General features: G+C 44.6%; 1 protein-coding gene across 4 annotated transcripts; it reads right to left on the bottom strand.

Moving 5' to 3' along the window:
• Nucleotides 1–1,643: 1,643 nt before the first annotated feature.
• Nucleotides 1,644–15,941, bottom strand: Hecw (Hecw ubiquitin protein ligase). 4 transcript variants are annotated; one of them, NM_001201643.2, is made up of 5 exons: nt 15,196–15,941; nt 12,681–15,127; nt 12,439–12,605; nt 4,356–4,544; nt 1,644–4,294 (listed from the first exon to the last, which is right to left on the bottom strand). In NM_001201643.2, the coding sequence occupies exons 1-5, from the start codon at nt 15,587–15,589 to the stop codon at nt 3,220–3,222; spliced, it is 4,272 nt and encodes a 1,423-aa protein (NP_001188572.1). In that variant the 5' UTR covers nt 15,590–15,941; the 3' UTR covers nt 1,644–3,219. The 4 variants fall into 4 exon arrangements, with proteins under 4 accessions (NP_001188572.1, NP_572574.2, NP_001259385.1 ...); NM_132346.3 differs by having other exon boundaries at nt 2,446–4,294; nt 12,681–15,136; NM_001272456.1 differs by lacking the exons at nt 12,439–12,605; nt 12,681–15,127; nt 15,196–15,941 and adding an exon at nt 8,272–8,829 and having other exon boundaries at nt 2,446–4,294.
• Nucleotides 15,942–15,966: the final 25 nt, after the last annotated feature.

Genomic DNA, 15,966 nt, shown 5'->3' with positions numbered 1-15,966 from the left:
GTGTTCAAAAATGAAAATTCTATTTTTTTGACATTTTTTGCAAATTTTGATGATGTTACCCCTTACAAAAAATGCGAAAATTGACCCAAAAATTAATTTCCCTAAAAACTTCAAAAAGTGATAGGGATAGTTAGCACTGGTAATTAGCTGCTCAAAACAGTTATTCTTACATCTATATGAGCATTTTTAGCCAAGTTATGACGAAAATTCCGTTTGTAAATATCAACTTTTTGGCTAAATCCGTTTTTCCTAATTTCGGTCATCAAATAATCAGTTTTTTGGCCATAACTTTAAAAATAATAGCCTGAATATGGAATGTTATACCTCGTTGAGCTCGTATTCAAATTTCCAATCAAACTGTGTTCAAAAATGAAAATTCTATTTTTTTGACATTTTTTGCAAATTTTGATGATGTTACCCCTTACAAAAAATGCGAAAATTGACCCAAAAATTAATTTCCCTAAAAACTTCAAAAAGTGATAGGGATAGTTAGCACTGGTAATTAGCTGCTCAAAACAGTTATTCTTACAATTATATGAGCATTTTTAGCCAAGTTATGATGAAAATTCCGTTTGTAAATATCAACTTTTTGGCTAAATCCGTTTTTCCTAATTTCGGTCATCAAATAATCAGTTTTTTGGCCATAACTTTAAAAATAATAGCCTGAATATGGAATGTTATACCTCGTTGAGCTCGAAATTAAATTTCCAATCAAACTGTGTTCAAAAATGGAAATTCTATTTTTTTGACATTTTTTGCAAATTTTGATGATGTTACCCCTTACAAAAAATGCGAAAATTGACCCAAAAATTAATTTCCCTAAAAACTTCAAAAAGTGATAGGGATAGTTAGCACTGGTAATTAGCTGCTCAAAACAGTTATTCTTACAATTATATGAGCATTTTTAGCCAAGTTATGATGAAAATTCCGTTTGTAAATATCAACTTTTTGGCTAAATCCGTTTTTTCGAATTTCGGTCATCAAATAATCAGTTTTTTGGCCATAACTTTAAAAATAATAGCCTGAATATGGAATGTTATACCTCGTTGAGCTCGTATTCAAATTTCCAATCAAACTGTGTTCAAAAATGAAAATTCTATTTTTTTGACATTTTTTGCAAATTTTGATGATGTTACCCCTTACAAAAAATGCGAAAATTGACCCAAAAATTAATTTCCCTAAAAACTTCAAAAAGTGATAGGGATAGTTAGCACTGGTAATTAGCTGCTCAAAACAGTTATTCTTACAATTATATGAGCATTTTTATCCGTTTTTCCGAATTTCGGTCATCAAATAATCAGTTTTTTGGCCATAACTTTAAAAATAATTGTCTGAATATGGAATGTCATACCTCGTTGAGCTCGTATTAAAATTTCCAATCAAACTGTGTTCAAAAATGGAAATTCTATTTTTTTGACATTTTTTGCAAATTTTGATGATGTTACCCCTTACAAAAAATGCGAAAATTGACTTAAAAATTAATTTCCCTAAAAACTTCAAAAAGTGATAGGGATCGTTAGTTGGTAATTAGCTGCTCAAAACAGTTATTCTCACATATATATTTCAATTTTTAGACTAGTTATGATAGAAACCCCTCGAAAATGTATACGCATTTTATAAATAATTGATACGATCAAGGTTTTGCTTTTGAAGTAAAAGGCTCACATTTATTTATTTGTAATTATAGTTAATTTGTTCATAAATACACGCACATTAATAGTTCATTAAAACAATCTTCATTTATCAATAAGTAGTTCAAAAAGCGTTATCTTTCTTTCTCTGTCTCTTTCACTGCCTTTAGCTCTGTCTCTCTCCATCTCCGTCGCTTTCCGTATTAACTAATGCCAAAAATACATGTAAACAAATCACCATTTAGTTACCTTTTCGTTTCGTTCTTGCTTTCGATAAATACTTATAAATAAAAATACAAATTTGTTTTCTTTTTTATTTGTTTTTGCTTTTGGTATTCAATTAATTAGCTACGTTGGAAATTTTATGTTTTCGTTAAATATAATTCCATATTATCGTTAATTATATGCGCCGAATGAACCAATAAAGCCGAAGCAACGCACTGGACCAATTCGTAATCGTTGGCAAAACAGCAGCCAAGTTTTGTATATATAAGCCCGATCGGAGCTGCCATGTGCAGCCTATCCTGGCCAGAGTCAAGTCAGTTGGTCAAGTGGCAGGCGAGGATGCACACGAAAGCATCCACATGGGGCGATTGTTAAGGGGCTTTTGTAAATTCAAAAATAATTTACATAGTTTTTGGGTAAAAGGAGAGGGGTAAATATATATATATATATATATATATATATCTAGATATATATGTTATAAGAACTGCATGTTCAAATTTGAGTTTGAATTCGAGTTTAGGCTCAGACAACATTATAAACTAATTAAGTATTGGCGTAGATTTGCTCTGCTCTCTTTTTTTTTTTTTTTGAAACTGCTGAACTGGATCTGGAACAGCGTTTACGCGTCGTAATTTTCTCTAGAGGGCAGTTGGCAACGTTTCGAGTGTAAATCAGGCAGAGTCAAGCGAAGGATACTTAGGCTTAGAAATTATCCGGGGGCGTGTAGATCTTAGGACTAATGACTGGCGGCGCTGGCAAGCCGTTTTGCTCTTGAGGTAACTTCCATTCAATGAACGGCAAACGAAGGCGAAGGCAAATTGTCTACAAACTAGTGGGATGCCATGCCTAAAGTAGCAAGTCTGTCTATGGCTAGGCATTTATTTGCTTTACAATTTTGTTCATTTTCGGAAGGGGGACCACCTACGTATATAAATAACTACAGTACAATTATGAGGGTTGCAGAAATCCCAGTGGATTTTAATAGCATTTAGGTGCCTAAAAATAGCTAACAAATTCGAAGTATTAACTAACTCGTTTACCTAAATTTAATCGTAACAAGTTCTATTTTTAAGAATAATCATCGCAAACTAATATAACCAATAACGGTTCATATTAAGAAGAAAAAATTAAATTGAACTTTAAAACTAATTTACAAAGAATGCATTGCTATTCAATAAAAACTGCAACTTGTTGTGTCCAAATCCCTAGGATTTCTGCATAGCTCGCGAATTTCTAGACTTAGGCAAGTTATAAAAACTTCTAAAATCGAAATAAAGCGTTTAGGCGCGTGTTTTGTGTATCTGTATGTGTATGTGTATGTGTTTTTGTTTGTGTATGTGTATGTGGGTGCAATATCACGTGTCTACTCAATGCCGAACGTGTTGGTCTCCTCGACGGCCAGCAGCAGCTTCTCGTACAGCAGTTCGGGTGTTGGATACGGCGGCAAATCCAGCCGATTGAAGCATGTGTGGGCACGGGGCAGTGCATTTGGCTTGCCCCACTTCTCGATGCAGAAACGCCTCGGGCCAGTCGATCCGCGTAATGCCGAGAATCCTTCGTACGGTATGCTCGACGTGCCAGTCACGAACTGAAGCAGACGAAGACGCTGCTCGTTGCTAAAGCGCTCGATAACCTGCCAGAACCAAACGATCACCTGGTGGTTATCATGGTAACCAGAACGATACTCTGTGTTCAGGCGCCAATCGTTTGTGTCTATTTCTGCAGTGCCGGCAATAACCAGCTCCAACTCTCGGGCATCAAAGACGGAAACGAGGCGCGAGTCGATCACCTCGTAAAAGCCGCGCACCAGCGACTCGGTCTGCTCCTGAACACCGCGCTCCAGACGCCACTTAATCATGCGCTCCAAGTACTCCTTTTTGTTCTTCTCGTTGATGATGATATTCTTGCCACCGGGCTTCAGTTCCCTGTCCACCACACTGCCAAGCAGCTCCTCTGTGACACAGAACGTTAGGCCAAGATCCACGCCCGTGCCGATGTCATTGTCGCGTATCCATTGGAGCGACTGATGGAACTCATTGTCCAGCGACTCCAAATCACTGAGAGCCACGGGCAGGCGCAGCAGCGCCTTGTAAAAGGGACGCGTAAAGAATGCGTCCAGTAGATACTGATGTACCAGTGCCAATCCCAAAACTCGTCCACTAAAGCGGAACCAATCGTGGCAATTATCCACGAACGCCGACAATGGTGACACCTGCACGGTGTACGTATCGTTGGCTGAGTACTCGAACAGTCCGTAGTACGGATTAAACAGTTCGCGCGAAAGTAGGAAGAAGAACTCGCGTGATGGTCCGCCATAGTCCAGGCCCTCCTCCGTATCCCAGAGCACGGCGAGTCGGCCGCGTTGCAGGTCCTTCTTGTTGGCGGACATGATGCGCCGGAAGGCGTCCTCCAGCAAATGGCTGCGACGAATGTGCAGTCTTCAAAATGATAACGCAGTTTAGTATGGTTTAGTCAACAGTTTGGTAATGCGATTCTTACTTAAGCTTGTGTGGTCCTTGTCCGTAGCCCTTGGACTCTAGTTTGCGATAGAAACTGCGCAGTTTGGCCTCGAAATCTCTGCGAAATGGTGGCGGCGCACGCTGTGGCATCCGGGAGTTGAGGACCGGCGATCCCTGCGGACTGCGCTCTTCAATAGGAACAAAGCCCATGATCTCCTGCTCGAACAGGCTGTGTGAAACATAGAAATTCAAATTAGCTGCACTCGTCGCAAACAGCAATTAAGTAACTCATAAATCTATGGCCAGAACACTTCGCTTTTGGTGGCGTCACTTTCGCTCCAGCGGCCCCCGGCGGTGCTATTGATGCCTCATGGCTAATCCGGCAATTGATTAGCGCGCGCGGCAGAGCAACAGCACATACGACAGGCCGGAAAGGACACCAATCCAAATCCACATACGGTATGTGCGTTGATAGCGGATTAAGGAGATAAATGCGCTTTGGACTTGTGACTTGATCATATGGGATAACTGAGATAAAATCTAAGATCATTGCATTTCCCCTGACTAAAGCTAATAAGACTAAATATTTTGCATACTGATGTGCCAAATCTTTAAGAACCCAATGAAGAAAGACATAAAATTACAATCAATTAAAATTCAAGAACTAATTGATCTGCATAATTATGACAACATTTGTAACTTCGCATATGTAACTATAAACACTTGTTCAGGCTGAAAAATCATGCGATTGCAGCCAGCTGGCTGATACGTCACTCGATGCGACATATAGAACCGATTCTGGTGTCGACCCATTTGCATCGAAATTCAGCGCTGATGAAATCAGACCACAGATGAGAAGATGAAAAGGTCAGCGGGGCAAGTGATTTGTCATGGGCATTAATATGCGACTTGAATACATTGCTGAAGAGCGATCGATTCTTTCTTCCGCCCCTGGATGGCCACGCCCACGCCCATAGCCCCTTGCATAGGCCAAAAGACCGTCAAAGTTTTCTCAACGCCAGGCGGAAGAATTGCTCGATTTCCAATCAATGCAATCGATTAGGTAAAAAATGCGACCTTCGCCCAAAAGCCAGAACACACTTTTCCTTCCCTGTTTTTTTTCTTCTTTTTTTTTTGAATAGTATTAACTATTCCGATTCTAAGTAGTTAATCCATAATTTAAATTGCTATTTGGTTGCGCCTTTTGCTTTTGCTCTGCCGGCCTTCAACTTGAAATTGAAAATTGGCCAATTAATAACGCAAATTATGGCGGTCAACCGCACTTGCGGCTAGGTGCTATATACACGTGTATATACATATCTATCTATTTACATATATATATATATATATATATTTATATATTTTGAGAGGATCGTATCGGTTTAGATTGCCTGGGATCGAACGGATAGTGACAACAGTTTCGGCTGCAATTATCGCCCGCTCGGAAGTGACTAATTCCCCAATTGAAACTGGGCTCATTAGCCATACTTTTTTGGCCATTTTGCGGCAGATGGAAATGGAAACGGATCAATTAACGAGGCTGTACTGTAAACATGCCGTGTCAAATTACATTCAAATTGATTGAAATTCTTGCGAAATTATTGGAACAACAGGAAGCTGCAATTAACGCATATTATTAATATTAAAATTAAACGCAAAACCAAAATGACACCAACTCGCGCCCAACAAAGAATCACACAAATGCCATTGTGCGATGCCACCGAGCGATATGATATGCATATATGTATGTACATATGTGGGCGTTTTGGTCTAGGGGGCGTGGCTGGTACGTAGTAACATTTATAAACACTTAATGCAATCGCCACGGACAGCCGGTCGTTGACTTGATTTCCAAAGAATGTCCACAAAAGTGCGGAAATGCTGAGAGGGATTATTGCCTTTGATAAAGTCATTATCTAAAGAATAACTTTCTTTCGCTTTGAGAATCTTTACTATATCATTGCGCTATTGAATATAACATATATGTAATATATACATATAAAATAAGCTACATTTTATGGTTCGTTCGTTTGAGAATCTCCCCACTTTGGCAAAAATAATTCGGTTTATGCGGGAAGATGCTTTCCGTATAAATTGTACTACAGTTCCCTCTTCACTTTCCACTCCACTATCATCCAGCAGACTTACTTGCCTTATGCATATTTAAACCCCAATTAACAAATGCACCAACCACACTCTCATTTCACCCACATTATGCCAGGCGACAACTTTGGGAATTATTCGCTAAATATTCAGAATTGCCGCGAGCTCAGATCAAATATGATATGAAGGGGATGATGATGCTTTTATGCTGGTCGATGTTTCGTTCAGTAGTCAAATATTTACATAGATTAGCACAAGAAACCAGAATCTCTGGCGACTCACTTACTTTTCCCTAATGTGGAAGGTTTGAAGTAACTTGGAAAAGATATCCATTTGATGGCTTGTAAATCCGAAATGGATTTTCAATTAGCAGCGCACTAAATCCACATAGAGCCGCGAGCACCGAAAAAAAATAAATCACACAAAATACGGATATAACTCAAGTCAAAACCTAAAAACTTTGGAATGGGTGAATCGCTTCACAGTTGAACTTAAACAAACCGCCAACTGATTTAGATTTTCAATTCACTTCGTACCCAAGCTGCAGCACCTGGTGCATTGGGTGGGGGCAAAAGGAAGGGGGGGGGGGGGGGCACCGATACCACCGATAAGCTGATAAGACTGCTGGCGATAATAGAGCCTTAACCCATTTGGGGTTTTTTTCTTTTTCGGCCGATTATTCGATGAGTTTTTGGGGTTGCCCGGTTTCATTTTCGAACCACAGTGTTAGATCAAAGAGTTTGGATTTGATATGTACATAATTTGAGCATTATTGTATTTTTCCAAGTAATAAAAAAAAAGTCCTTAACAAAAGATTTATAGCAGGCATTCCCAAACTAAAACTTTGAGACACTTGAAATCTAATCCGAAATAATTCAAATTACAACACTCAAACGCCCGCCCACTTGGCGATTGACCAGCCTGCCAGTTGGTAAAAATCTACACCACATAAGCTATAAACCAAGTGCCCAACCGATCCAATCAATTGGGTAATATAAACAAACCACTTGAGTGGCGCGCATATCCTTGAGGTTTTCAATCTCGCATAACATGGATCTCTGCAATTGGACACTGGGCATAATAGAACCAATGGTTTCCCACATACCCCGACCATAAATTACTCATAATTTGTTCGAATTGTGTTTACTTGGCATTCTGCAGCATTCCTGCAAACGAAGGGAACCGGAGTGGCATCCAGATCGTAACGCTGTAACGTGGGAATGGAATGGGAGCCGGCGATTGCAATCGGAGATCACTATGCCACGGATAGGAAAAGTGCCGGACCGGCGGACCGGGCGGAATGGTAAACAAAATCGGATGCAACTGGGGGGGGGGGGGGGGTGGGGTGGGTTGACAGGATGTGATCTCGTTTTGCATGCGCTGCACTTTCGAGCGCTTTTTTTGGCGGGAAGTGCATGGGAAACGAGAGACTGGGAATAGAATAGATGAGATGAGTAAACACTTCTTGGGATGACTCAAAAACAAGATATAGAATGTTTGCGAAATGGCTAAATAATGCTTGAGTTTAGACATTCATCAGTTGGGTGATGAGCTTAAATCACTCTCTTTTTGAAATGGAAAATATATTTAAAAAAGGAAGCTTAAATCTATAAAATAAAATAACTGATAGTCTGACTACAAATCTTGATAGCAATATCCTTCGTGTTTATTTTCTATATTTTTGCCATCAAATATTCAAAACTCGACCAAGAAAAAGTACCCAAAACTGATTGATTGGCAAACGAAGGGTACTTCACCCCAAATCGATGAGTAAAGATGGTAACTTAGCCCTTGCCATGGGGATTTACTGGTTACTAAGATTACTAAGTTCAATTAGCGATTGATCTACTTACACGGCCCACACGATGTAGGCAGCCTTCGATAGAAAGCCCATTTTGTTGTGCGCTCCAAGTCTTGAGCATCAAATAGTTAATCATCACTGAGATCACTCCGTGCCGTTAGAATATTTCGCTAAACGAAATATGGCAAGAAAAAAAATAATGGCGCGAAACGGTTGCGTATCGGGTGGTATCGGTTATCAAGCGGATAAACAAGAACAAAAAAAAGAAACACATAAACGATTGAAGACTGTGTGCTCACGCTCCGGCTGTTGAAATGCTTCTGGTGATAGAAGCTAACTATCCGACGAACGGAACGAAGTCGCAACGGAGGCGACAGAAGCGGTAGTAGCGATTGGAACGGTTGAAGCGGTTGAAGCGGCAGCAGCGTCAAAAACGAACGGAACGAAACCGGCGGAGTCACCAATAAACAATAATAAAATAGTATTATCACAAAAATATAAAGAACAAAGCAAAGCTTCCCAAAACAGGGTGGTTTTTGCGATATATTCTTAACCGATTCGAATATACAGCATATAGCTAATATAGCTAATAGCATATAGCTGCTATCCGAATGACCGACGAATGCAGAATGCTGGCGTTTGTCTAGCCGCCCAGCCGATAAGTATGAATTTCGTTTCGATTCAATTTAAGCGGCAAAGGAAATTATTTAATTACTCGCTGGTTTTGTTTTCGATCGCCGCGTACCGCTGGAGTTCTGTTTTCAGCTCTTTGCCGTTCGCCGTGCAAGGCGGCGTCGCTCGAGACGTTGCAGCGCTGCTCCAAACGACGCCGCCGAAGTGCCAGCAGAATCCGCTGACGCACAGTGGTCACGATTGGGGGTTGCAGATTAGGGAATTGCTTCAAAGTGGACAGAGATTATTGAGAACTCGATTTGGGGAACTGAAATGGATGGTACTAAAGAGAACTTCTAATATCTAGTGAAAGTATGTTACAAAATATCACGTATGATATTCTCAACGGATAATATATGCTACAAAGTGGTTGTCTTGAGATGGATATCATGTATAGTTCAATATTCGAAATCTTTTTCAAATTAAGAAACTATGTAATTAGACCTCCTTGCTTACTATAACTTCCTAGTTACAAGCAAAAGATCCCTTCTATATTAGAATTGTTCTAAAATCCCAAAACTGCCCCACTGTACCGGCAGTCAGCTGTTGCCGGCATGACTACGGCTTCGTTTCGGGTTCGGTTTTGTATTTAGGTTTTGGACTGCGATTGAGTCACCCCCACGAGGAGTGCACTTCAAACGATCGACGACAGCCCCATCCCCATACCATTGCCCATACCCATGCCCATTCCCATTCCAATTCCCATTCCCATTCCCATCGCAATCCATGGCATGTGGATGGTTGAGTGTGTTTGGCGTTGGTCATGGTTATAATTGCCTGCTCATCACTCCACCGCGACAACCACTCCCACTTCCACTTCCACACTCCGTTTACAACTGGAGCTAACATTCATGTATGTATATACTACTGCCACGCCCTGCATTTAGCACGCCCCAAAACGGAAGCCAGCCACAACAAACCGCAAACAGACGGCGGCCACTGTTTGGGTGTCTCTCCATGACTGCCGCCTGCCCCAATGTTTCCATTGAGGCTCCACTGCCTCAATGCCTCGCTGATCCCATGTCCCAATCGAACTGCACGCATGCGCAATCCGCCCAAAAGCCCAATGAACTGTAAACGAGCAGCAAAACAACTGAGAAAAAAAAAAAAGCGAATGTTCCCTTCTACGGGTCAAATTTAAACGGCAAACAGCAGTTAGGCCAACTCCAACGCCAACTTCCTGCTTCCAAAAATAGTAGATGCATATGCTCTACTGAAGATAAATATGTATATATATATATAATCATATTTAAGTAGTTCTTGACCTGCTCAATTGGCCTACATCTACTACTTTTGGGTAAGCCACCTTTCTAAAACTAAACTAAACTCTTTTGGTATCTAAAAACATCTATTAGACATCTATTTCCCTAGGAAAACTAGATATACCCCTTGGAAGAAGAGCAACGAAGAGGCCAACTGTAAACTTGTCAATGCCTTGAAGTTCAACGATGACGATTACGACGCGACTTTGCGAGGGTGCCGATGATAATGATAATGATTATGATTATGAGGTAGCACAACTTGCTGATGAAGATGACGGCACAGCCACACCTCCGCCGGAAAAAAAAAAATAAGAACTAAGCAAAAAGAAAAAACTTAGAATCGGACGGGACTCAAAATTCGAATTGGAGTTGCTATAAATTATGCTTGATTTGGAATTGGGTTAAATTGTGAACCGGGCGAGGGGCATTAGCGGATTAGTGGGGCGTCTGCGGAATTTATGGGGCAGCTGCTGCTAAAGCTGAAGGGCGTTGCTCTGCCACCGAAAAGGAGGCGTGGCTGCTGCAAAGTCGGAATGCCCCAAGATCGCTCAATAAATATACATATATAACCCATACATATATATATGCACATACATACATATGTATATATTTTAAGAGCCACTCAGCTATTTATAATTCACCGGCAAAAGCATTTAGGCATTTAGCCAACTGGCGAAATGTGTAGATAACTAAACGCGTGTATTTGTTGACTCTTGTTGTTGTTGGGCATATTAATTGCTCAAACTATGAAAAAAAAAAAAAAAGGGGGATGGCGCTGGGTGGGCGAGGTGTTGCCTCATCGCCACTCGGATGACTAATGGCCAAGTGCAGATTGTCTGAGGCTGCGGATTCTGATCTCGGTAGCGGAGTTGTGCGCTCCGTATTTCCAATACACCAAGTGCGACATGTGCGACGGCTACCCGACTTTTGCGATCGCTTGCAAAAGATTGTGTAAATACTTTCGCTAACCAGATCGTTAGGTGTCACTATGCGCAATGCAATATGCTTTAAATGAACTTACAAATTAACTCATTCGTTTCGTTTAAAAAAAAAGGTGCTGAACTAATTAACAAAACGGCAATTAATCAAATTACTTATTACTTGATTTTTTCTTGTATGTAGTGCATATCATTGCCTAAAGTTCTATTGAACTTGCTTGTTTTTAAGTGGATTTCATTTAGGGGAAAATATATACAATCAAATTATAAATTTTTAGGAAGCGTCTTGATTTTCAGCAATATTTAAAGATATTAAATGGAATCTTGCGTCAAATTTTCGCAGGATTCTTCCAAATTTATTATGATTACCACAACTTTAACAACCAGATGTACAAAGTATTCGCACTCGAATAAATACGATTGCATAGTAAAAACTCCCACCACTCGTTTGCCAATGAAGCGCGACAATTTGGCTAATTGAAATGCAATTAAATGGCTCAATCGGAATGGGAATCAGAATGGTTGGTGGCCAGCCAGCAACGGTGGAGTAGTAATCGACAGTTTGGGAGAATGAGGGGCGGCGACTTAATCTCTCAACATCGATTTCCATTTTGTTGCCGCCGAGATTGGGATTAAGATTAAGGTCAGCGCAACTTACATTGCGAATTGACGTGCTGCAGTTCCTCAATTTTTGTGGTAAATGTACATTGATTTCGTTGTGTTATTTCTCGCATAAACACGGTCAATTAGACAATAAGCAATGGGATTAAAAGCCAAGACGATGGCAAAGTGCTAGCCTTGCCTTGCCGTTGGTAGTTGGCTTAGTCCGCTTGCATTGTTGGACGCGCGTTTGGCGTTTTGGAAAATTAGCCAGCGACCTTCGATACGGTTTTCAAAAACAATTAAACCCACTAGCAGCACTCATATGCGGTGCACTCAACCAGGACCGCCGCCAAAATCGATTGAAGCTAACCGAATCAGCCAGCAGCTACAAATCAAAACCGAAAACTGATTCGAGCCAAGAAAATGACGCAGCAATGCAATTTCAGGCCAGATGGATACGGCCTAGCCTGGTGTGGGACCTTCGTCAAGTGCAGGTGGAGCCATTGCCTGACGGCCAACGGTGCGTCATGTGAGCGGGACTATATGGCAGTGGGTTCATTAGCACCACGCCAGTTCCGAGGGTTTACCTCCAACTGTCTGGCTGGCGGAATAATTCGAGTATAATTCGACTTAGCAAAAGAACAAGAATTGGATATAGACGATATCAATCTATCTATAATCTCCGCTACGATCCATAGTCATGTTAAGTGATCTAGTAGTTTCTATTGCAATCAGATCACTCACCTCAGCAAAATGGTCAGTTGTAGGTCATGGCCCAATCTTTCGAGTGCGGGAACACCCTCCACTCGCAGTATATTGATTTTCTCACGCAACTGGCGGGACATTGTGTGCTGGCCCTGGCGCTCTCGCAGGATCTCCAGGATGTTCGGCTGGCGCAGGAAGGCAATGACCTGAAAAGAAATATGTGTAATCAATGGAAAGTTCAAGATTTTACATTTGTTAAACGAGCGAAACGCGAAACGCACCTTTTCGTTGTAGGCGATGGGCACATCTTCGTACCCGGCTGCAGTGGCTCCAGCGCTGGCCATTCCAGCGGCACCATACGCCGAACGGTCGGCGTTGAGGGCACAGGAGATGGCTGACGTTGTGTTGCAGTTGTGGCCATGTCCATGGCTACTTCTGGACGAGGAGGACGACGATGAGGGTCTCGGTGGAGGTAAGGGCGGTACACCGGAGACCGATGATGCTGGACTGGCGTTAATATGCCCACTGGTGGCGGACAGGCAGTTGCCATCCACCAGATCCGGATAGTAGTAGCCCACACTGGACTGTTGCTGCGAATGCTGCTGGCGATGGCGTACCACACGAGGACACTCCACCGGCAGACGAGGATCCATGAATGAGGTGCGACGATGCTGGTGATCAATAAAGAACTGCTTGCCCGATTGATCCAGCTTGGTCTCCCAGCACGAGGGCAGTTCCCTGCTCATCTGGGCGAATGTGTTAACCAGCGCCACCAGATCCTTGTTGTACTGATACCGCTGGAAGCACGGCGGATCGCGTCGGATGCGCATGACCATGTGCTTTAGTGCGGCATTGCGATTGTAGATGGCCAGTGCAGCTTCGTTGGTGTGCAGTAGGGAGTAGAAATCCGGGCGGCAGAGCATCAGGATGGCTGGATGTATAGCCGTGGCGGGCGGAGGAGCAGCTGGAGCTGTGGAATTGGCATTACTATTCGCCGAGGTTGGCAGGTTGTAAAGCTGCGCAGCTCTACTCTCATTGGTAATGGTGCGTCGGATGCTTTGATACCGCCTATCCAGCTGCTGGCGATGATGTTGCTCTCTGCCTGCTGGTCCTCCACTTGGCGCCGCTCCTGGTCGTTGCCATGAGGTTGTTCGCGTTGTGTGATCGATGTAGAAGATGCGTCCGTGGCTGTCCATACGCGCCTCCCAAGCAGGCGGCAATGGTGGCTCTCCAGCGGCTCCAGCTCCACTAGACCCGGATACCGTACCCGTTCCGGGTTCCATGAGAGCGGCTCCAGCTGCTGCTGCCGCCGCCGCCGCTGCTGCGGCTGCACTGCGTTCTGGAATGGAGGGCAGGCGGGTGCTGCTTATGTGCACAACTTCGTCTGACTGCTCCTGACCCTGCTCCTGGCCACCATCTTGCAGATATATGTAATCCAATTGACTAGAGACGGCTGGCGGATCCGAGGGGATCGCTCCTCCGCTGGCGAGGCTGGAATTGGCAGTGACGGCTTGGAGGCGGGCATGCCGACGGGCATGGTGAGTAGGCGTTGGTGGACATACCAATGGCGAGCCGGTTGCGCCTCCCGTAGCACCAGCTCCTGCTCCACCGCCTACACGTTTGAGCAGCCGCTGCTGCGGTCGCTGACCATGGAATGTTGGAGTTCCGGGCGGCACCGCATCCTGCAGAGCACCACCCACTCCTCTGCCTCTGGTGGGCGAGTGCTGCTCTGGACTCAGGCTGATATCCAATGGAGAGGCACTGCGCGTGGAACAACCGGAAGGAGGACTTCGCGGACGTTTTGGTGAGAGCAGAAGGCGTGGGGAGGCTTGCTCCTCCGATGAACTGGCCTTGCCATTGGAAAGGGCACGGGTGAGCGGACGGTGCTGGCGCAGATACGGAAATTGCAGACTATTCGGCGACGAAGATGACGATCCAACTGCCGAGGAACTTGGAAAGGTGGGGAACTCATAGCTCTGGTGGACCGGCACCTTTTGTGTGCTAATTGTGTTGATGTAGCTATCGGGTCCAATCTTTTTCTTCAGCAGCGGCTTAAAGCGCACAGGCGGCGTGGCCAGGGGTGAATTATTCGAACTCCCACTGCCCTGTGCCATCTCCTCGGCCAGTCGCTCGTCCGTGTCCAGGATGTCGAACTGAAAGACATCGCCCTGAAGCTTCAGATCCCGACCAACGGCACGCGGCGGCCAAGATCGTTCCAGCGGACGATGCTGTGGTGGCGAGGGCTGGCGAAGATGCTGGTGATGCTGCTGCTGCTGACGGCGCTGCACATGGGCACTGGCCTGGAGGGCAGCAGCGGCTCCCAGAAGACTCTCCACGGCAGCCGCCTCCTCGTCCTCCTCCTCATCCACCTCCTCGTCCACTTCAGCCATGCTCAGAGTATCCACCATTTCAGCGGGCACTGTTTCGAAGCACTCACGTGCCACCCACAGATTAAAACCGTCGCCATTAGCATTGGACAGTGTTGTGGTTGGCGCACCCGTCTTGGTCTTCTTCTTGGCTCCGCTCAGGGGCGTGGAGCCACCGCTTTGCGGCGACAGGGTCCAGGACTTGCGGCGGGCGCCACCGCCCACACTGCTGCCGCCGTCGCTGCCAATGCTGCCATTGTAGGAGTTGGTCGGCGAGAGCGTGGCATTATTGGCCGGCGTCTCGCAAGATTTGGTGGAAAGCAGCGTCTGGTGGTGGCGCGGTTCCCTGGTCTCCTTTGAGCCTGTAAGAGCTTTAAGAGAACCAAGTGGATGAGTGGATGAACTCGCTCGTCAGTCTCAAGTTACTTACAGGCTTCGCTGGGCTGCGGCAGTGCGCAGGCCCCCAGCTGCTGCTGCTGCTCCTCCACCTCTGCCACCTCCTGATTTCTCGATGCCAAGGGCGGTTCATGTTCCTCCACTTCGCTGACACTCACATGGACATCGTTGGTCAGGGTAAGGGCACTCTGGAAGGCCTGTTCCAGCTCGTCACTTTCGTTGCCGTTGCGCGCCTCGTAGAAGGCCTCCTCTTCTTTGGGATCATCATCATCGTCCTCCTCTTCCTCCTCCTCCTCCTCGTCATCTCCTTCTGCCTGCTCCTCCTGCTGCAGTCTGACTGCAATGGGATCCACTGGACTCCTGTCCGCCAGGCAGGCGGAAGATGCTGCCAGTGGCTGTAGGGGTACCGGTGCAGCTGGTGGCTCCATTGGCTCGTTTGCCTCCTGGCCTCAAGATGTGCTCTTCCTCTTTCCCAGCACCCTTGCTCTTCCTCTTCCTGGTCCACAACCACCACTGCCACCCCGCCCCCGCGACCAACCCAGGGTTAACAGTTACAGTTACAGCTGCAGTTGCTCTACTTTGGCGTTCTGATGTTTGCTGCCTTCCGACCGGAGCATTTCGCGTCCTCCAGCCATTGAGTCCAGTTCTGGGCCGTGCTGTGCTGTGCTCACTGCCCGCAAGGCCGTGGCTTTAGTTGATCAATTGTTAATTTAAGGATATTGCAAAAGCTAAATAAAATATATATTTCGGGTCTAGTGCAATGTGACCAGATGTCAATGGCGTAAAAATGCCCTCGCGCCAGACT

The sequence above is a fragment of the Drosophila melanogaster genome, chromosome X, assembly GCF_000001215.4.
Source record: "Drosophila melanogaster chromosome X".
Taxonomy (NCBI): domain Eukaryota; kingdom Metazoa; phylum Arthropoda; class Insecta; order Diptera; family Drosophilidae; genus Drosophila; species Drosophila melanogaster.
Note: the sequence above shows the minus strand (reverse complement) of the source record. Positions and strands in the feature narration are given on the sequence as shown.